The 23392-nt window shown below is 36.4% G+C and overlaps 3 protein-coding genes across 3 annotated transcripts; all 3 read left to right on the top strand.

The window, feature by feature from the left end:
* The first annotated feature begins 533 nt into the window (after positions 1–533).
* LOC108696887 (gamma-crystallin-2) lies at positions 534–2299 on the top strand. The gene is made up of 3 exons (XM_018226583.1): positions 534–632; positions 1434–1676; positions 1964–2299. The coding sequence occupies exons 1-3, from the start codon at positions 624–626 to the stop codon at positions 2237–2239; spliced, it is 528 nt and encodes a 175-aa protein (XP_018082072.1). The 5' UTR covers positions 534–623; the 3' UTR covers positions 2240–2299.
* Positions 2300–7678: 5379 nt separating this feature from the next.
* LOC495995 (uncharacterized) lies at positions 7679–10147 on the top strand. The gene is given in 3 exon segments (NM_001095262.1): positions 7679–7890; positions 8884–9126; positions 9803–10147. Coding segments are annotated over 3 exon segments (528 nt in total). The 5' UTR covers positions 7679–7881; the 3' UTR covers positions 10079–10147.
* Positions 10148–16052: 5905 nt separating this feature from the next.
* Positions 16053–17559, top strand: LOC108695441 (gamma-crystallin-2). The gene is made up of 3 exons (XM_041585872.1): positions 16053–16139; positions 16641–16883; positions 17230–17559. The coding sequence occupies exons 1-3, from the start codon at positions 16131–16133 to the stop codon at positions 17503–17505; spliced, it is 528 nt and encodes a 175-aa protein (XP_041441806.1). The 5' UTR covers positions 16053–16130; the 3' UTR covers positions 17506–17559.
* Positions 17560–23392: the final 5833 nt, after the last annotated feature.

Genomic DNA, 23392 nt, shown 5'->3' with positions numbered 1-23392 from the left:
TGACCATTTATGATAAATGGCTGTTATTTTCTGAAAGTGCTAATTTGGCAGAATTGAACAGCTGATTTTTACATACAGTATGGGTGTTAGAGATCATAAAACCCTACTGTGACGTGTACCCTGTGCCAGTAGCCAGGGATTATTTATGTTAATAGTTATACACACCTACCAATTCTGTAAATTCCCGAAAAAGTAACAGCCAATTTATAGTACAATATAATCCTTTCTTTGACAAATTTACCAATTTTGAGAATATGGCAAAGCATAGAGCACAAGCAGATGTAGTTTCGATTCAGATCTGCATGTTTGGACATTAGCAAAAATATTGGACTATTTGTAGAGCCCTTAGTTTTAAGCCATAAACCCTTTGTTTACAGCAATGGCACAATACTGAATTAACTGGAAATACTGGGTGGCTGTGTAGAGAAAGTGGTGGAACACTGGTGCCAGTAAGCTAGACAATTGTCACAGAACAGCAGGAAAAAAAACAATAAATAACAAAAGGTCTTTACATTTTCCTTACTGGACAAAACTGTATGTATACAGACAGCAGCAATCCAGTTAATATATAAAGGCTGCCTCTTCACATCCCATAACTGTGCTGAAACTTCCATCCACCCAAAATGGGAAAGGTAAGTAAAAGGTGTAAAATAGGGTAAAACTCTCTATGATGATAGAATGAGTAGCGTAAGCAGAGTAAAAGTTAGATTTTTTTAAGATTAAAGTAGGCAAATTATATTTTAAGATTGAATCAAATGTCATATAAAGTAAGTAAATTTTATTAGTGTTTAGAATTGTCATTTCAACCCATTATCTTGGCATTTCTCATAGATTTTAAAGGGAATAACAGTATTTAATACAGACCCCCCCCCCCCACACCAACACACACAAGTAATTACACCAGTTTTACTATGCTTTTATTAATATTTTGGCTATTACTTATGGTTCTTGAATAATTTCCCATGTTCTGCTTCTCTTGAACCTGATGCATTAACATCTACTGTATCTCTGTACTACAATCACTAACAACCAGAAACCACTTCAAATTATATATATTTATATTACATTTATTTCCACTATGTATTTTCCACTTTACATCTCTTTGAAGTTCAAAACACTCTCCTTGACAAATAAATAATGATCAGTTAATTCTAATACTACCCAAAATAATATTTGCTTTGCTAAATTTTTCCCTAAATGTAAGAGGTTTACAACTAATTTAGTCACTACCTCTATTTTCCCAGACCCACAAAAAGTATTTTGCATATCACTGCTTCTATCAGCTAATAAATATTTGGCAATTTCAATGCTACAAGAATGAATCTAGTTAAATTACTATTGCACTGTAGTATAGTTGTTCTGTATCACTGTACTCAGAGTAGTGTTAACTGCCAGTTCAAACGTAACTTTTAATAAGCAATATCTTCCTTCAGATCTTCTTCTACGAGGACAAGAACTTCCAAGGCCGCTGCTATGAGTGCAGCTCAGAATGTTCTGACCTGTCCTCTTACTTCAATCGCTGCAACTCTATCAGGGTGGAGAATGGCAACTGGATCCTGTATGAGCAGCCCAGTTACAGGGGGCACCAGTATTATCTGTGGAAAGGAGAATATCCAGACTTTCAGAGATGGATGGGCTTCAATGACTACATCAAGTCCTGTCGCTTTATTCCCCATGTAAGTTTTCAAATTAAAAAACCATAGGGTTGCAATAGTAGGAATGCATATTGCCTTTGTACTGCTTCTGTTGCAATTTTACTATTAGTATAAATATAAGTAATAAGTAAATACTAAATATTTAAATCTAACTTTTTGATTATATTGTCTTGACTCTACTATAAAGGACAGACCAGTGTAATAAAACTCTACAAATTTAAGCATATATTAAATATAATTAAACTTCAGTAGGTGCGTATTCTACAAAAAATACATGTGTAGTTATGCTTTTTTTCATTTGTTTAAAGCACCATGGTCAATATAAAATGAGAATCTATGAAAGAGGAGACTTCCAAGGGCAGATGATGGAGTTCTCTGATGACTGCCCCAATACTTATGATCGATTCCGTTTCCGTGACATTCACTCCTGCAATGTGTCTGAGGGCCACTGGATGTTCTACGAGGAACCCAACTACAGGGGACGTCAGTACTACCTGAGACCTGGAGAATACAGGAAATTCAGTGACTGGGGAGCCTCAAGTGCCAGAATTGGATCATTTAGAAGAGTTCATCATATGTTTTAATTAATAACACTGCCACTACTGAAAGTTCAATTCTCAATAAAAGTACATTTTAAATTAAAACATTTCTGATTTTTGTGCTGTAAATGCCTTTTTTGGAGTTTTTTCAACTGTTATTTAGGTTTTTCTAAAACAATTGCCAAGTGCTGATAATGCTTTTTGGGTTTTTTGGGGCAAACTGAAATTACATTTTTTGGGGTTTGTTGAAAACTCAAATTTTTCAAGATTTATTAAAGCAGGATGCAGCAAAAGGCCAGAATCCGAAAATCCACCATCTCAGACCAATCTTCATAGGTTGTGTATAACTCAATGACAGAGGTCCCTATCCTATTTTGCAGTTTCTGTCATTTGCGCTGGAATTAGGCCAAAAATAGGACCATTTTGGACTTTTTGGGCAAAAATCCAATCGAGCGATTCAGGAAAAGCCTCTGAAAAAATTGTACAATTTGGCTTTTTGCTCAATTATATCAAGTTTTTGCCCAAACTAATTAAATTGAGCTTTTTTAATAATAAATAATTGGGTATGGGAGTTTAGTTGTGGTTTTTTATTTAAATAATGAGATAAATTATGATTTTAGTAAATAACCCTCTAAAGAGTTGCAACAAGGACTGCAAAATAGAAACAGCAATGGGGGCCAGGTGCTTTTTGTGCCTATTTTTAGCATTTCATAACTTGTGATGTAATCATAAACTATAACTGGTATACATATGGTTATTGATTTTACTAGATTTTAACAGATGTAAGCCATATGGTGTTACATGTACAGACTATGTTTTAATAGTTTGCAACACGAAGGCGGTTATTTACTATGTCCAAATTTATCTCATTCATTTCTGAAATATTCCCCCACCAAATCCGCATGGGTTATTTGCCATTATTTATAAATACATTTTCCTGAAAATGTCCAGTTTGGGGAAAAAAACCTTAAAAAAACATCCAAAAATTTGAATAGTACAAATTTCTTCGGATTTTCTGCCTGAAAAATCAGATTTTTTGGATTTTTGCCCGAAAAACATGAAATCTTTAGATTTTTGTATGAACCCCAGCACAGATCAGGATATCTTCAGGACTTCTCCCATTAACTTATATACAACTTCAGCTGGTCTGAGAGGCCGGATTTTTGGATTCCATCCCGGGGTATAAAATAAATCCCACAGAATTTTTCAGGTTTTTGGCATTCGAACTTTAATAATAGGGATGCACCGAATCCACTATTTTGGATTCGGCTGAACATTCTTTACTTCCTTGTTTTGTGACAAAAAGTCACCAGATTTCCCTCCCCTTCGGACGTGCAGAAGGATTCAGCCGAATCTGAATCCTGCTGAAAAAGGCCAAATCCTGGCCGAATCCCGAACCAAACCTGGATTCGGTTCATCCCTATTTAAAAAATAACCCCGAAGTGTTCACAAAGCATGTTGCAGATGTATGAGGATGAACTGGAACCTAATTCACAGAAAGGTGCAGTATTACTGTAATAAAACCTATAACTGTATTTTATTATACTTTACTGTGATTTTTGTTGTTTCACTATAGAATAATATAGTTAGAAAAGGCTATTTTACATCAGAGACTATTACAAAAATATACATTAGTTTCTATTTGTAATCTTAAATGAATTATATTATGTTACAGTGTACATGTAAAAAAAAATAATTTTTGCACACACAAAACTATAAAATAATTAGAGAAAATATTGAAAGGAATTTAGGCAGAGCTTCCTTCTGAAATATAAAGGAGCAAGTACAATACATGGCCAAAAGTAAGTGACCTCACTATTCAAGTTCTCATTCCACTAAAGGTATTAATATGAAGTTGGTCCACCCTTTCCTGCTATAAAGCCTCTACTTTTCTGGGAGGTTTTCCACTAGAGCTCTGAAGAATGTTGGTGGTATTTTGAGATTTGCTTCCATTTAACCACAAGATCAGTGATGTTGAGCACTGAGTTTAGGGATTAAGCCTGGCTCAGAGTTAGTGATCCAGTTCATCTGTCAGGTCCATTTGGGTTAAGGTCAGGGTTCTCTGCAGACCAGTCAAGTTCTTCCACACCAATATCTGAAACCAGTTCTATTTTGTGCACGGGGTGGGGGCATTATTGTTCTGAAATGGGAAAAGCCTTCATCTAGCTGTTTCCATTAAGAAGAAAACACAGGACAATTGCCAAGAATGTCATTTTACACTGTAGTGTGTAGATTTTGATCTTAATGGAACCAGTCCTAGATTAAACCACAGATAAGAGCCCAAAACCACTATTTTTACTCCACCAAATTACAGATTGCATACACATCCAAGAAAGTAATGTTCTCCTGGCATCTGCTAAAACCAGATTTTCAGACAGACAGCCAGATGGTGAAATGCCATTTATCACTAAAAAAGATGCGTTTCCACTGCTTAAGAATCCATTAACAGTGACATTTTAGCATTGCACATGGTGATGATAGCTTTGTTTGCCTCTGACTACCAATAAAAAATGCCACTGTTCCAATAAATAGGGACATTACTCTCAGAGACAGTTTAGAACTCAACAGTAAGAAGCAAATTTATCAACATTTGAATTCAACTTTTTTATGGCAAAAATAATGAATTTAAGCTTGAGTTTCCACAAACACAAATTTTAAAGAAAACTTAAATACACTGATTATTGCATATAGAAGTTAATGGGAATTGTATTAACAGATTCCTAAGCTATTTTTCAAGTCAGTTTCAAGTTTTTCAAGTTTAAGTTTGAGACTTATTTGAAATTTGGCAGACTCATTGAAAATAAAAGGTTGAATTTGATTTTGTTTACAAGTAGTTGTTCATGTTTTATACAATCACATTTTTCAAGATTCAAGGTTTTTAATAAAGTACACATTTAATGTTTTTGAGTTTTTTCGATTCAAAAATTCCAGTTTTGAATAAATCAGCTTCTTGCTGTTCCATTTGAGGTCAAGTTGTTGCATACCATTGCAGCCCCTAGTGGCACAAGAACAAATTTCTTCATGAATACTTTCCCAATATCCATGCTATAAGTATTATTGATATATTTTTCTTAACAGCTTCTATCCCTAAGCATTGGTATATACACATGTAGGGACCACTAGGGTTAAATGTGTCCCTAGTTTAAAGATTTGCATATCCCCTGCTTCCTGACAACTTCCTGGAGGGAATAGTTGCACTGATTACTGCAAAAGCCTAATGGAGTTCTGCTTCCGCTGAATTACCTATTACCTGAAGCTCTGTATGAGTTATATGTGCCTCTCTGTATGCTGTTTCTATCTATAAGCTCTTTGTGAGTTTACCAGTTTCAGTGTGAGCTGTGTAGTATTTGTCATATTCTAAAACCTCATCTCCTGCATGAGTTAACCTGTGGTCATTGTCTCTGACAATAAACCATGTGTTTGTTTGCACCAAAGAACCTCCTGGCACCCAATTTTCTGTTTTTTGTGTACGGTAGCCTGTGTGTGTTGTAGTTCCACTACACCTTAAAGGGAGAGCTTCCACTTAGCGAACGCCCTGACCCTGTGTGTAAGTCGCAGTGTAACCCATGCTTATACCGTTAGCTGGACACTTTAACTAATTGTGGTCAATATTGCCCAAATAGGTGCTACACACACTACTTGGTTAGCACTATTGTTTAAAAATACAAAAAAAATGTATTACAGTTTGTACAAGTGCATTGTAAATATAACACAATAAACCCTCCTTTTGAAAAACAACCATACAGAAAATCACACCTTTGGAAAGTGTCATTTAACAATATGTAGGAAATATAGAAGGAAAGTTTACAACTAAATGCTTTATAATCATATATTACATTTCTGTAATACTACAGGGAAACAATCGGCCCAGAAAATAATTTTTGCAGGGGGGCCCAGGTCAGCAGGGTTAGGCCACTGGACAGAACAGACTGTGGTGGAAATAGAGATAGAACAGACAGGAACAACACAAAGCAGGCATAGAGACAGAAACAGGATGGAGTGGGACAGAACAGGCCAGCGTCAGACTGGGGGGCTCTGGGCCCATCGGGCTGCCACATCAGGGGCACCAACTCCCCTACAACACTCGCATGAGCCTCTAACCCCCCATCACCCACACATTCCCAACCCACATTCCGTCACCCGCACTGGCCCCAGACTCACCCTCTTCCACTCACATGGCCCTGCCACAGGGTTTTTTCCCCGTGTCCCACCGGCCCAGTCCAACCATAATAGCAACAACAATGCTGATGCTAATGCTCAGGCAAGGAAATTATGTGGAATAGGGAAAAGCCATCTCTACTTGGCTGACTCTAAATGACCAATAAGGCTGCTGGGTGTAATGGCCCAGTGGGTAAGGCATAGCAGCCAGTAATCAGCAGCTACCTGTCACACATAGCAACATAGTAATTTCAGTTGAAAACAACATGTCCATCAAGTTGAACCTTCTTGCCTAAATGTAATCTGCCTGCTAGTTGATCCAAAGGAAGGCAAATAAATCTATCTAAGGTTTTTTTTTTCTAAAACCTTTTTTATGCCTTTCCTATACAGCATTTGCCTACTTCCCTCATTGCTCTTTCGCTACCTTTAAGCAATCAAAAAACATGCTATCTTATGGGCCAAATACTTCAAGTCTGCTCAAAATGAACATGGAAAAAAAAGGTTTTCACATTTTGGAAAATTTAGGGGGTTGTAACCCTATTTAAGTCCAGTCTCCAGAACTAGCTCACCAAACACACAGCATTGCTTACATTAGACTCGGTCACTGACTACCCAGTACTAATGTATCTCATGAGAGAAACAGTTACAGCATTATTCATTTACAGTGCAATTTCACCATGATACTATTTAGTAGACCTACTTGGCAGGGATTGCACTCCACCCTGGGGATCTGGATCACCTCCGGAGGGAAACTCAGGGAAACACCTCAAGCTTCCCCTCCTTTCCACTGTGATCTCTTCACTAACAGGCAATATCTACCAATCCAGTGATAGAGCTTGGCACTGCTCTCTTTAGTTGACCTGCCTATCTTACAGTCCTAGAAAAAACTATTACTAGGGCTATAACCATTCCCTTACATTTAACTTATGTAAGTCCCTGAAAACAGCAAGCAATGTATGCTCACCTATAGAAGACTGGACAAAAGTGTACAAGTGTTTTTCTTGTTATTATTAATTTGTAAGTGGCATAAATAATAATATAAATGTTAAACAGATTTATAATTTTTACAAGCGGTTACTCATGTATGTATAATATGCTTTTTCACATTAAACATCAGTATTTCCTTATTAATGATCCAGATGATTGCTCTCTATGGAATCAATGGTGGTTAGTCTGTACAGCTTTTTCAGGACCCCAGCCTAAACACATTGCCAAATAACACAATATTATACAAAACACAATATTACAATGTTGCATTGATTGGGGAGCTCTAAGGTCAGCCTGTATAAAGCCATGTTACAATAGTGAATGAATTGCTGTTTAGAGAAAGTGGTAGAACACAGTTGCTAGCAAGCACAGATAAGCAACTGTCACAGCAGCAAGGGAAAAAAACAATACATGACAAAAGCTCTTTACATTTTCCTAACTAGACAAAAATATATATGTATTCAGGCAGCAGCAAACTGGGACATATATAAAGGTTGCCTCTTCATACCCTATAACTGTGCTGAAACTTCCATCCATTCAAAATGGGCAAGGTGAGTAAAGGCTGTAACAAATAATGTTCCCTAAATGTTGTTAAATAAATTAAATGTAAACTTTTGGCTTCTATTTACATTATAGAAATGGGATGAAGGATTATATTTTTTATGTAAATTTGGAGATTAAAGCAGTCAAACCTTATTTAAAGCTCAAATAAAATGTTCATGTAATTTATCAGATTTTATTATTATTATTATTATTATTATTAGTGGTAGTGTTCATTTCTCATACATTTCAATGAGAATAACAGTGAGATCCACCAGTCATTACAGTATTCTATAGTGCTTTAAATACTTTTTTGAAACTGTAAACTGTACTCTATGTAACTTTCAAACTAATTATTATTTATGGTTCTTGAATAATTTGCCTTGCTATGCCACTTTTGAACCTGGTGTATCAACAGCTCCCTCTTCATCATTCTGTTTTGTCTTTTCTGCTTTACTTCGACCTGACACTGGGTAGAAGTTTAAGAGCACTGAGCAGGGGTGATTCTGCCTCACAGCTACCCTAAGGCAGCCTACTCCATGCTCACATGTTTGAGCTCCTTCAGGGTTGATTAGAGGCTGCATCTGGGCGCTCTGCAGTAAAATAACTGAAATTCTGCTTTATAAGGAATTTCAGCCTTGAACGTTACCAGGAACGGATGACTAGGTGTCTCCCCCTCCTGCCCCTCATGAATACAGTGCTGTCAAATATAGGCAGTGCTGGATTAATGAGGGCAGCAATAGCTCTCTGTTTTTTTAAAACAAAATGATTTAATTCAAACATTATCCAAAAAATGAAGGCCATAATAATTCCAATTTTCAGTTTTAATCTTACAAATGTTTTAAACTAACAAATAATGTCAGTTCACAGAAACTTTGTATTTTTTTGCTAATGGTACACTGTATATTGCTTTATCCCTACGATGTTGGGTTAACTGTCAGCATATATATTCCCTACTCAAATTTAATCTGTAGCATAGTATTTAATAAGCAATATCTTCCCAGATCTTCTTTTACGAGGACAGGAACTTCCAAGGCCGCTGCTATGAGTGCAGCTCAGAATGTTCTGACCTGTCCTCTTACTTCAATCGCTGCAACTCTATCAGGGTGGAGAATGGAAACTGGATCCTGTATGAGCAGCCCAGTTACAGGGGACACCAGTATTATCTCTGGAAAGGAGAATATCCAGACTTTCAGAGATGGATGGGCTTCAATGAGTATATCAGGTCCTGTCGCTTTATTCCCCAGGTAAGTGTTTTCAATTTTTTTCCTCAAACCACCCAATAGTATGGGAGAATATTGCCTCTGCTGCCTCTGTTGCAGTTTTAATATCAGAAGTAATAATTGAAAAATAGCAAATTAAAGGAGAAGGAAAAACCCTCAAAGTAATACTGCTCTGAGTCCTGTCAAAAGAAACACTGCATTTCTTTCCTTCTATTGTGTACACTTGGGCTTCTGTATCAGACTTCCTGCCTTCAGCTTAAACCTCCTTGCCCCGGGCAAGAGCATGCTCAGTTTGCTCCTCTCCCCTACACACTCCCTTCCCTGCTGTAATCTGAGCCCAGAGCTATAAGTGAGCAGGGAGAGACTCAGGCAAGACATGATGTAACACCAAGCGAATACTGCAGCTCCTATCCTAAACAAACAGAGAGCTTCTAGAGCTTTTTACTAAGTTATGGTAAAACATTCTACATAATAAATATAGCATTCTAGCTTGCACTATTGCAGCTAATCATTGGCAATAAGATGCCTCCATAGCTTTCCTTCTCCTTTATTCTAACATTATAATAGTAAAGTACAGATCTTGCAAAATCACAGGGTAACAAAACCCTACAACTGTTAGAAATATATAGTAAATAGTGCTCTGTTTTATTGTGTGTTTATTTTATAATTGGCAATTATACTTATTTTAATTTGTTTAAAGCACCATGGTCAATATAAAATGAGAATCTATGAAAAAGGAGAGTTTCAAGGGCAGATGATGGAGTTCTCTGATGACTGCCCCAATACATATGATCGATTCCGTTTCCGTGACATTCACTCCTGCAATGTGTCTGATGGTCACTGGATGTTCTATGAGGAACCCAACTACAGGGGACGTCAGTACTACCTGAGACATGGAGAATACAGGAGATTCAGTGACTGGGGAGCATCAAGTGCCAGAATTGGATCCTTCCGAAGAGTCCATCATATGTTTTAATTAATTTGTAATATTTAACAGTGAAAATTTGGAAAATTTAAGTTCCAATAAAAATAACTTTTAAATTAAGACATTTTATGGTGTTTTTTAAAGGGATTCTGTTACGGGGAAACATGTTCAGTTATCAGTTTTTATCAGTTAATAGTGCTGCTCCAGCAGAATAGTGCACTGAAATCTGTTTTTCAAAAGAGCAAACAGATTTTTTTTATATTTAATTATGAAATCTGACATGAGGCTTTACATATTTCCCTGGTGCCCCAGTCATGTGACTTGTGCTCTAATAAACTTCAGTCACTGTTTACTGTTGCACTGTAAGTTGGAGTGATATCACCCTTCCTTTTCGCCCAGCAGCCCATCAGAAAAACAATTCGAATGTAACAAGACAACAGCTCCCTGACACAAGATAGCTCCCTGGTAGATATGAGAACAGCATTCAACAGTAAAAATCCAAGTCCCACTGTAACTCCTTCAGTTACATTGAGCTAAAGAAACAACTAAAAAATATATACTTGTTGGTTCAGGAATATCATTTTATATGGTAGAATGAATTATTTGCAGTATAAATAATGTAATTTAAACATAAAAATTACACCATAAAAACCATGACAGTATCCCTTTTACGCTTTGTATAGGTTTCTCCCATACTATTCCACACGTCTCCTACACAGATAATTCCAATCATGCATATGTTTTTTGTGTTGCTTACAGGAATGCCCTCAATGCTTTGCATTCAGTTTGATGAGTTTTATAAAAAAACATGCAACAGGCAGTGCTTCACAACTAACACCAACCATGTGGCAGATGTTTGAGCATGGTTAATGAAAAGTGCATTTGAGTTGATTGTGTTAGCCATACTGAAAACTATTTTACAACATAAATACAAAAGTCTCAACCAAGCATGGAGCAGCTGTATTGGGCAAGTCCAGTCAATTTTTTCACTCCCATCTCTGCAAACGACTTCTTCATTCACATTCATCAAACTGAACAGTTATGTCTCTGTGACCCCCCCCCCCCTTACCCCACAAGTCAGTAACTGACTAACAGTTTAGAAAGATGTAATAAAGGAAATTGTGTACTGGCTGTTACTTCAAACTCCACTTTATAGATTCCATTTTTTGCTAACTATATTGAAAACATTTATTGTTTTACATAGCCTTTCTATCTAGCCATTTATAAACTGAATAATTCCTTTAAAATATCAAGTTCATTTTTTTTAACAAAGACAGAAAAAAGCTCACAATGAACATCGCACAAGCTTCAGGTTCTGGATTGTATACTTCTTCAAGTACCCAGTCAATGTCCACTGACACCACCTCTACTTTTTGACATTGGAATGAACCCAGACTATTGTGGCAACCGTCTTAATTGAGGAAAAATGACAAATCCACAATTTAAAACAAGGAGTGTAAAAATTCAGTCCAAGGTCAGAACAAGTATGAAGTTTATAAAATTACTGCTAGTGAACAATCATCTGTATTGCCTTCATCATCTCATAACTTCTTGATGCACACAACACCTATCAAAATTCTACCTCCAGAACAAAGCATTGCTTCATTATTCCCCACTACTGTTTCAAAACATTCACTACAATTGTTTGAGAGACAATCTCTAGATGTTACAACTAAATCCATCACAAGTTCTCAAGAGACTGGTGGATCCTGTTCAAGAAGGGTTGGATGAATCATACCATCCATCAAATCAGAGTTTAGTAGAGATAGAAATGGAGGAAGAAGAGATTACTCTAATTGATACGACAATTGATTCTGAATTCAACATTTCCTCACAAATTAAAGATGTTATTTCCGAAAACAAATATTACGTTTTTGAATCCTGTCTGGACACACGTTTGATGGGATCTCGATGTTTAGGTGTAAAAACATGTCCAGCTGCAATAAATAAAAGGAGGCAGATTTATTTTAAACTCTAATAAATTCAATGTTCTTCTAAATTCGATTGGGGGGGTTATTTAATTAATAAATTGAATATCAAAAACTCGGACGAATTTTACCGACCCGAAAACTCGAATCATATTCAAAACAAATTCGACCAAACTTGATTTGAGATTTTTCTCTGAAAAAAACTCGAAAGTCAGGAAGGCTACAAACATCTTCAAATTGGTCACTGGACCTCTCCCATTGACTTATACATGAATTCGGGAGGTTTTAGGTGGCAAATAGTCAAATTTGAATTCTTAAAGGGCCAGAGTTTGTTAAATCTCAAAAATTTAATTTTTAAAAAAATTTGATTTCAGTTTGGATAATTCACTGGTCGAATTTGACAGTGCAGGCCATAAAAAAATTTGACTTTTCAATTTGACCCTTAATAAATCTGCCCCTAAGTATTGTATTTATACTTTGATTAAGTCCTCAAATAAAAAAATATTTTGCTTCAGTACTTTTGGGAAGAGAAACAATTAACAAAATAAGAGATAAAGGTGTTAATGCGCAGTTGATATGTACCGATTGCTATCTAGGTATAAGAAGTGTTATGAAAACAAATGACAAAAACATCATGCATCAGTTACACATGTGACACTTTGCAAAATCTGTTGGAACAAAGTGGCAATTTAAAGCAAAAAGAAGACCTATAGGGATCTTGCGCAGTGGGTTTCACCAATAAAAAACATCTCTGGTGGACAGCAAGAACATATGAAGGAAATAAGGATCTATTGAAGGAGAAATTGTCTCTTTTATACCATGTGATTGGTGTCCATGAATGGAAAACAGGTAAACTGTACCATAAATATGAACATGAGGAGTTGACTAATGATGTTGAAAAAAGACATTTAGGGATGAAAAAGGGTTCATTTGCCCGTCTTAAGCTAGGTGAAATTATGCAAAATATCTCTCATCTCTCCGAATTTTGTCATACCAGTGAAATTGAGTTATAACACTGCAACACCTTAAAATATTGTTCCAAGTGTAACCATTTCTTCCTGGATGGCATGATAGCTCGAACACAGTTGGCAGCTATAGACCACAACCGAAATGTTCAGGTCAATAGGCAAGGATTCACATGGTGGAAGATGAAAGCCAAGCGGAAGATGAACTATGACATTGTATGGAGTACAGCAAAATCAAGAATGACTGGGTGATAAAACCGGTATACTGTATGACATGAAACAATGTGATTTTGCTTTATATATTTTAAGAGATATTCTTTGTTACATTTCAGGGGGAAAAGTATTCCAGTGGAAATCTAAACTGGATAAACTTCCTGAAAACATCTAAATTCAACTGGGGGTTATTGCCAAGCCGGATAAATACTTTAGTGACAATTTTATTTTCAGATGTGCGTCACAAACCATCTATACATTTAAAGAATGGAAACATTGGCAATTGCGGAAAACTTGCTTCATGTTTTTTGCTGGTACGAATATAAGTGCAATTAATGCAGCCAATATTACGTTAGGAAAATTAGCAATTGGAAAAAAGCTTGCTTCTGCTGCGTTAATGAACCATCATCACTTGCAAACTCGATATATTTAGGTATGAGATGGAGCCCTTTTATAACTTTAGTCAAAAGCTGCTTGTGAAATGCCACCAATAATTGCTACCAAGTTTTGTAATCTCCCTATAGCAAAAAATGAAGGGCACATAATAAGCGAACAATGCCTGGAATTGCATTGCCCCTCGTGTATATTGGCTCAATATATTACTTAACTCTTCTTAAAGGGATACAATTTAATCCCTTGACAGTCTATATCTCATTTTAATCTCCTCATTGCACAACTGAGCAAACTCAGTTCTGGGGTTAAATCTTCTCTTGCTCCTTTTTTTAACAAGAGCATTGCATTGACAACTATGCTGGCAAGCTTTCCTCTGCTTTGCAAGAACCAGGAATGGTAAAGAAACATCCACCTCTCTGTTATACAAATACTGATAGTAGCTCAATCTACAACAAAGAAAAAAAATAAACATGCAACACATAAAAAATTACACATGTCACTTGCACAACACATGGACAAAAATGCTAGTTCTACAAATACTTGTGGATATAAAAAGCTAATACAGCCACCAATCAAGTTAAACACACACATCAAAACAAATGACTGTGTTAAGCCAAGCCCTAGGATTATCAATTGTGTGGGCAAAAACAATGCTGACCATATATCTTTACCACATATAACTTGACCACATATTTAACCTCAGTAATCTTTAATCAAACAATTTCATATTCTGATAAAGCAAGAAGAATATTGAAAATACTTACAATGCAAACAGAATTGGCTCGTGATTTCCGCTCTCCACAACTGTCATCAATACACCAATCACAGCTTCTTCTCGCCTTCTCACAGTAGCCATAGCACTTTCGGATTCGCAAAATGGTCATGTGAACTCAAATTTCGCAAAGTGTAGGGAAAGCAAATTATTACATGGATAGCCAGATGTGCACATACCTGTAATTCGCTTTGAGAACAGCTTTTTGTGAATGTGCACAATATTACATTCTGCTATGCATCTTTTTTCTCCATGCTATCAGTTTCTATTCTTATTTTTATCATAACAGCTTCTATCCCTAAGCATAAGCATATGATTCTAGTGTTAATATATATAATGCAATAAATCCCTCTTGTAAACAACTACCAAACAGATTTTCTGTTGTAATGCTATCGAAAGGGGTCTATTTTTCATGCTGTGTAAAAAAGTGTAAAAAGTGGAGTGAAACATTACCAGTAGCATTGCTCATAGCAACCAATCACAATTTTGCTTTTGTTTTCTAACTGATAAAATCGAATTGATGATTGGTTGCTCTCTGCAACATCACCGGTAATGCTTCACTTTTTAAACAGCGTGATAAATAGACCCCATAGTGTGGGTAATATTACAGGAAGTAGTATCCCCCAGATTCCAAGCTCCTCAATATTGTTTTAGATCTAGATCAGAAAATTATTTTAAATACACTTTAAAGGGGCAGTATCCCCCATGTTCAACATGAGTTAAATGAATAGGACTTGTGCTGAACATACATTTTGCCTATTGTTCAATCCCAAAACATCTATGATTTTTGGTAAATCTTGGGCTTAATATGGAAATTGAAACGACGATGTTTGGTAGTGAGATAGATAATTAAATTACCAGAATAAAAACCCCTTGCTTCCCTGCTTGTTGTAACTCTTTTGTTAGCAGGAGTCCATAATACAAGGGGGTAATATGTGCACTGGTAATCTTTATCTTAAGGGGAAAGTATGTTTGTCATAAGCCCGAGCAGAGTGTAGGCAGAAGAGGCAAGTGCCTAGAGTGGGTGGCGATAGGCACATACCTCTTCTGTCTGTCTACACCTAGTTTGGGCCCCTAGTGAGGGAAATATAGCTCCTGGAGGAACTTTTTGTCACTCACCCATGCACCCAACTGCACGTTATTGGGAAAGCAATCATGCACGACCATGGGAGGGACAAGGATGCATGTGATTGTGAGCTCCTTGCCTTGACAGCCTCTTCTTGACCAGACACTGAGCCCTATTTATTGAACTTATGTATGGAGGTAAATTACCCCTTTAAACACACTAAAACTAAGTTGGTTTATACAGCACTGACCCATGTGCCAGAATTCCATTAATCTCATTTAAAATGCAGCATAGTAAAATATCCAAAACTTATAAAGAAGGACATGTAAATAATGGCAAATAAACCAATAAATGCTACCTCCCAGTAACAGAAAAGATTTGAGTTGCCAGAACATTTATAAGACAACATATGTGTTACCATGATCAGTATGTTTAAGATTTTAAGATCTATATTTGAAAGAGCATTGAAGAATTACAGTAGATATCTGGGAGCCCTAATGTCAGTCAGTGTATAGCTATGTTAGAATAGTGAATTAACTGGGAGTGCTGGGTGGCTGTTTAGAGAACGTGGTAGAACATGGGTGCCAGTAAGCACAGACAAACAACTGTCACAGAACAGCAATAAAAAAAACAATAAATTACAAAAGGTCTTTGCATTTCCCTTATTGGACAAAACTGTATTTATGCAGTCAGCAGCAATCCAGCACATATATAAAGGCTGCCTCTTCACACCCTCTAACAGTGCTGAAACTTCCATCCATTCAAAATGGGAAAGGTAAGTAAAGGGTGTAAAATATTAATTTCCCTAATGAAGTTAAATTAAAGAAATTTAATTTAAACTTTGACTTTACATCATAGGCAAAATAATCACAGCTGTGTAGAAAGATTGATTTTTTCAGTAGGCTTAAAATGTATGGGTGCAAACATATTTTAATCTGAAATAAAAATAGTGAGCTTTTACAACTGATACTCATGATTTAATATTGATTGATTTTTCTTTTTTTATGCCTCTCTTCAACTAGAATCAGTGACCACAACAACCATAAAACAGCTCAAATGTTTTTTTTCCATCAGTGTAAAGCAAAACAGTATCTTGTTGAAATATAATTTAAAATCTGTTAATTCCAATGCATGTTTCCACCAGCCTTGAGTGTACAGAAGTAAATCATAATGCTTCATATTGCTTCACAACTAATGCCAGTTATGCTAACACACTGGACTGTAGTGCAGGTTTTATTTGCAACAAAGCTCATAAATACACAATGTCTTCAATCAGATTGTCTTCTACGAAGAGAGAAACTTCCAAGGCCGCTGCTATGAGTGCAGCTCAGAATGTCCTGACCTGTCCTCTTACTTCAATCGCTGCAACTCTATCAGGGTGGAGAATGGAAACTGGATCCTGTATGAGCAGCCCAGTTACAGAGGACACCAGTATTATCTCTGGAAAGGAGAATATCCAGACTTTCAGAGATGGATGGGCATCAATGACTACATCAAGTCCTGTCGCTTTATTCCCCAAGTAAGTCTTTCCAAAGCTTTTATCAGCCCACCCAAGGGTTGAAATAGTCAGAATGCATATTGCTGTCAGCTGCAATTTAATATAAAAAATAAGAAGGAAATATAAGTAAGTTAACACTATAATATTAAATAGTGTGAGAAAATTATGAACAACATGGCATCTTGGCAAGTTTGATTCTTAATACTTTATTGCAACTACTAATGGATAATATTGATTTGACTCATATTAAGGATAGACCACTCAAAAGTGTAATGAAAAGTTTCAAATATCAGAAACATACAGTTTCAGTGGATTATTACTTCACAACTAAATATTTGTAATTACACTAATTTGTATTTGTTTTTAGCACCATGGTCAATACAAAATGAGAATCTATGAAAAAGGAGACTTCCAAGGGCAGATGATGGAGTTCTCTGATGACTGCCCCAATACTTATGATCGATTCCGTTTCCGTGACATTCACTCCTGCAATGTGTCTGATGGCCACTGGATGTTCTACGAGGAACCCAACTACAGGGGGCGTCAGTACTACCTGAGACCTGGAGAATACAGGAGATTCAGTGACTGGGGAGCCTCAACTGCCAGAATTGGATCTTTCAGAAGAGTTCATCACATGTTTTAAATAATTTGAGAATATAACAAATCAAACATGTTACAATAAAAGTTGCAAATCATATGATACTGCTGTACAGTGTATTTACTGGTTTTGTGTATAATTGGATTATTTCTGGCAATTCTTTAATGCTAAAGGTGACGATTTAATGTTAATTAGTGAATTCCTGGCTAAGCACTGGCTCCTCTCCCCATTTAGAGGCCTATTTATCAACAGTCACATTTTAGGTTTTTGAAACAATGACTAAACTCACGGGGGAGGGTCATTTATAAATACTGTACAAATTTGCACCTGGCCAGTAACTCATGGCAACCAATCAGATGATTGGTTTCACTGCTCAACTTTCAGCTGGCTGGAAAAAAGCTAATCACTGATTGGTTGCTATGGTTTATTGCCCAGGTGCAAATTTGCCCAGTGTTTATAAATGAGTCCCACATTTTCTAAAACAGCAAATGTCATGAAATTTATTAAAATATCAAAATTTAACACAGATGAAAAAAAGCACAGAAAAGTCTGGAAACAAATACAAATACCTCTACCCCTACAAGTCCGAATTGATTAAAAATGGTCCAATAGTATCAGAGCAGCTCTAATTGACTTCTGTAGGACCTTTTACCTGGAGAAATTTTGTATTAGAGTTTTTTGTGATTTTTACACATAAAATACACACATTTTTAGTGCTTTTAAGAAAAATAGGAAAACCACAAATTTTTAGAGATTTGTGGAAATAATATAAATGTTATTGTTAGTAAATTGGGAGATACAGTGACAAGTTGTCAAAATTGGATCTTTCAGGAGAGTTTATTGTATGTTTTAACTAATTTGAGAAATATAACGCTGCAACGAGAGCAATTACAATAAAAATATCTATGAAACTAAAGCACGTCTGATTTATGTCATGTAACAACTAATTTGTGGAGTTTATGTCAAACATTTTTATGTTCAACCCCAACCCCAACAAGTTTTTGTGTCATCTACACAGATAATTTGTGCATATTAAGTTAATACTGTATACAGAAAGTGCTCAATTTGATGAGCACAAAGAGTTGCAGATAGAAGATAGAGAGTTGCAGATAGAGTTCAAGATAGAAATGTCATAGGCTATGAGGCACTTTGAACATTCCCCTATTATTATAAATGAGCTCTATGGTGTTTCAGGGCTCAGCAATCTATTGCTTTAGGCATGGTATGCATAAGATGCATGCTACAGGAAGTGTTTACATACTTACACCAACCATATTCTAGTCCATGTAAAAAGGACTAATATCTAGTTCACAAAAACTGCAGTGTCTCATTCCAGTGCAAATAAACTAGAAAATATATTACATACTTATATTGTGTCACACCTGTATTGTACACACCTGTAAGGACCTGCATTGTTCACACCTGTACTGATCACACCTCAGACTGTTAGTGCCCACATTGTTCAAACACACACTACAGACCTATAGGTGATAATCCCAGAACCATCCCATGGGTGAAAAAGATTATATATTTAGGGTTAAGAGGGTTAATCCAGAATTACCCCCTCCCCCCACATGGGGTGAGTCAGTCCCCAGGGTAAAATACTCAAAGAATGAAAAAGCAAAAACCCCCACAAGAGATCGGGGATGGGGAAAGAACACCCCTCACGGTTGACTCAAGACTCAAATACCAAACACACCCTTACTGATTAGAATAATTAAAAACAATACCCAATAAAACAAAAAATGGAGAAGACAAAACAATACCTTGTAATAAAGTGAGCAGGTACAGTAAGTAATAATATGTTTTGTAAGTTATAATTGACGTTAAATATCACAATAACCTCATGCACCACACATTCAATTCATACTATTTAGCATACTTGCACTTATGTATAAAGTCAAAGGCTTGAGAGATAAAACTTATACTCGTGGTACAAATAAAGGGCAAGCAAACCATGTCGTAATGGAAAAAAACATATCAATTCCGGATCATTCAGTCCTAATCCACCATCTGCCTGATGCGCATTTTGCCTCGCTTTCTCAATTGCACATCCCAAAATCAAGTCCTTTATAGTGCCCAAGTCCTCTGAAGTTTTCACAAAATAACGAAAATAATTTTTTAAAAGACAATATCAATAAAGTTTCTTCATTCAAATAACCACACATACATCACAATAAAGTGTCTCAAAAAGCAACCTGGAGTGGAATGCCCTTTTCTTTACCTTCCACAAAAGGAAGTCCACGCTGTCATCTCGGGACTAGTCATCAAAGGGGGCATCCTTTATTCTGTGTTTCGAAGCAATGAAGTGCCCTGTTTTCATGTTTGTCAGTGCCATCTTAGTACACTCAAATTGTGCACAAAATTCCCTCCAGTAACTAAATCTTAAGCTGGGTATACACTACATTCATAAACTCAGGTATAAATAATGCCTCAGTATCCCCAAACCATCCTCCAATTATTTTAAGAGAGAGAACATCAAGACAATTAAAAAACTATATTAAATGACTGAACAAACATCAACACTCGGTAATAGAAAACCTCTTTACTCTCCCAACAAGCCAGTGAAGTCCAGTTCTTCATAAAGGTCTCTCAGCATTATTGATTTTCTCTATCCTAAACTGTTCCCATCTCATACAGACTTACAGCACTGGCATTGTGTCATTGTACATAGTACAATGTGTTCTGTTCATCTTAGAGTAATAGGTTTCACTGTCTCCTACCCTGCTCTACCCTGCCTGTGTGTGCCATACTCTGTCTATTTGCCATACTCTGTCTGACCTATTCTGTACCATAATCTGCTTGCCCTATGCTGCCTGTATGTGCCATACTCTGCCTGCCCTACTCTGTCTGTGTGTGCCATGCTCTGCTTGCCCTATTCTGCCTCTATGTGCTGTACTCTACCTGCCCTACTCTATCTGTGTTAGCATTTGGAAATACTTGTTAGGGGGTAACCAAGGTGATTTATCATGTGCTGAATGTTGCTGTTCTATTCACATGGAAGGAGGAGGCATGTAGATTTAAGGATGTGTCTGAATATAACATAAACTTTTTTTCACATTTGTGTGATGAGTGACAACCTTTTTCCTACATGTGTAATGAGTTATTGTGCTACCACCATTAATGTGCTATCATCTTAATATCTCCTGTGATAACATGGGTGCGGTTTACAGTAGGTGTGGAGTGCCCAACACTGACTTCAGCACTGTATCAAAAGATTTAGAAAAATCAAGGTAGACAACATCTACTTTCCAAGTTCCTACTTTTGTCATCATAAATAGCAATTACAGCTGTTTGACCTGATCTGCCCCCTTGCTGATTACTACTTATAATGCCATTCTCAAGAACGTAGCCTTGAATATGATCCCTTCACTAACCTTCAAATAAAGAGTATAAGAAAATAAAAAAAATTGCCTTGCTAAAAATAAACTAAGCTCTCTAAGTACTGGAGGGTAAATTCCACCAGACTCTGGACCTTGAATCACATTAATTTTTCACATTAATTTTGCTTAAAGATGTAAATACCATATCCTGTATTGACCAGTGACGATTTCTTTGAGTTGGGCTCTTTGTACCTTTACTGGGTGGGTCCTGTAACTCAGACTCCTCTACTGTATGCATTGAGGCAAAAATTGTATTAAACATATTTGCATTTTCAGTATCCCCTCTCACAAAAATATCTCCATGCCTTAACTGAGCAACACTCTCAAGCCACATTTTTTTCTAATCCCCGAAAATATTGGGGTTTCAACTTTGCAGATGAAGCAATCAGTTCCTCATTGAGATACATCAGCGAGATAATATTCTGGAACTTCTGGAATTGACTGCAACCATCTTCCCATATTTGCAGCACTGCTTGTACCTGCTGCTTCATACAGTAGGGAAAGTGGAAACGTTCCCTGGCAAGTCCTTTCTTTGCATGTTAGGTACAATGGTAGGAATTTGTTGAGACGCAACTTGCTAAAGTCAAACATTAAGGGGTTATTTACTAAGACTCTAATTTCTCTAATTTTTTATTAAAACAAAGTTGACAACTCCCATCCACAAATTTAACTCATTTATCAATAAATAAGCTTGAAAAAGTCAATGCTGGAAAAGTCTCAACAAAATTGTATGAAATTTTTGAGTTTGACGGCCAAATCACTTGATTTTTTCCAGTTGTTGGCTGAAACCCCTGACTTTTTCAGATTGTAGAATGAAAACCAGCACAGATAATGATGTCAAGAAACATCTTCAGGGACATCTGCCATTGACCTCTACATGACGGATGTTTAGCAGCTTTGGCATATAATAAATCTCTAAATATTTTAGGGTTTATGTATACAGAGCTGCTTGCATCTGCCTCATCTGTATAGAGGTTGGATGGACATTCCTTGCCTCAGCCCTTCACTTGCAATTGTGTGTGTATATCTGTGTGTCTCTACTTGCTCTGTGTGTGTACATGTTAGTGCTATAAGTGTGCAAAGCACCCTAACACTCAAAAGAGTTTTTTATGCAAGTATAAACAAAGCATAAACATGTAAATGTATGTTAGTGTAAAAAGTGTGTATGTTTGTGTGTATAAATTCAGTTCCCCGAGTCCTGGGTGCAGACAGGCAGACAAAGCAGAGAGCTGCAAGAACTGTGGGATGTTAGTAATGACACAGCTGACCAAGATAGCGCAAAGCACCATATTCTCAAGCAGGACTGAGCTCAGTACATGGATATTGGTTGGGATCGGCGTGTCACCACACATGCTCAGAATCGTATAATTCACAAATTTTTCCTGGTCATGTATGAATAGGCTTTAGGTTATTCCTTTTTATGAATATATTTTCATGTGGGTGATTTTTACTATGGTGTACACCAGCTTTCATTTCAATGGACTTGCAATTCATTTGAGCATCATTCATTTAGGCTTGTACAAAAGAGAACTTGGGTCATACTCTTCACCTGGCTTGTCCCCCTTTCTCTCAATTTCAATCCTTGCAATTTGTTTGAGTTATTTTCATGTAGATGTGCATCATCCTTAGGCTTATTCAGAGAGGACCTGGATCACATTCCTGCACTAAGTTCTAACAATTCCTAGAGCACTCCACACAGAATTTATTGCTAGACTGGCATAAAGCGAAGAAAGTAGTAAGCACAATGATCCAATAAGGGGCAACTCAAAGAAAAAAAGAGCAAAATCCTTTTTAAAAAGGAAAACAATGAAAGTTACAGATGATCAGTACAATCAAAGTATTTTTTTTCTCCTTTATAGTTGTGTTTTCTCATTACTCTCATTATTATTTTAGAAACAGAAACCCCTAATTAGATAACCTTTCTCCACAGTGGATATGACTTGGTTGGACAGAAAGGCCCCTTCCATCAAGGTCTAATATATGTTAGTGGCTAGCAGCAACTATGTCTATTGACATAATTTCACACACTAAACACAATGATAATGATTATGATGAATCAACATGACCGTTCATGTTTAAGGCACAATGTATTTGTTAGCACCTTCCTTTTCATCTACCCATCATCAACGTATTTCAACTTAGTGCTATAGACTATCCCTAAACAACACATGCAGAGAAGAAAGTTATAAGAGTTTGTACAACAGATACATGCTGGAATGTATACCAAAACACACATTTCAGTGGACAGGTATATTGACATTCTTTGTAAGAAATCAATGAAATTCTAAGCAAGTCAAATTGGCAGGCATCCATGGAGGGTGTCTATATTAAGGTATAATCAAGGTTCAGGATCAAAACATCAGATAGATAGATTATAAGGCAGTTTTCTGCATGAGTCTGAATGTAGCCAGGAATTCACTAAATTAACATTATACAATCTCCTTTAACCTTGAAGAATTGCCAGTTATACATAAAATTAGTAACTACTATGTACGCCAGCATCATGATTTTAAATTTTTATTGAAATGTTTGGTTTGTTATATACTTAT

Source organism: Xenopus laevis, chromosome 1L, assembly GCF_017654675.1.
Source record: "Xenopus laevis strain J_2021 chromosome 1L, Xenopus_laevis_v10.1, whole genome shotgun sequence".
In the NCBI taxonomy this organism is placed as follows: domain Eukaryota; kingdom Metazoa; phylum Chordata; class Amphibia; order Anura; family Pipidae; genus Xenopus; species Xenopus laevis.
Note: the sequence above shows the minus strand (reverse complement) of the source record. Positions and strands in the feature narration are given on the sequence as shown.

What these genes read in the sequence shown, in the direction of transcription:
- LOC108695441 (XM_041585872.1), top strand. An exon ending in CCTGTCGCTTTATTCCCCAA is followed by an intron (nt 16,884 to 17,229) that starts GTAAGTCTTTCC and finishes ATTTGTTTTTAG; the next exon opens with CACCATGGTCAATACAAAAT.
- LOC108696887 (XM_018226583.1), top strand. An exon ending in CCTGTCGCTTTATTCCCCAT is followed by an intron (nt 1,677 to 1,963) that starts GTAAGTTTTCAA and finishes ATTTGTTTAAAG; the next exon opens with CACCATGGTCAATATAAAAT.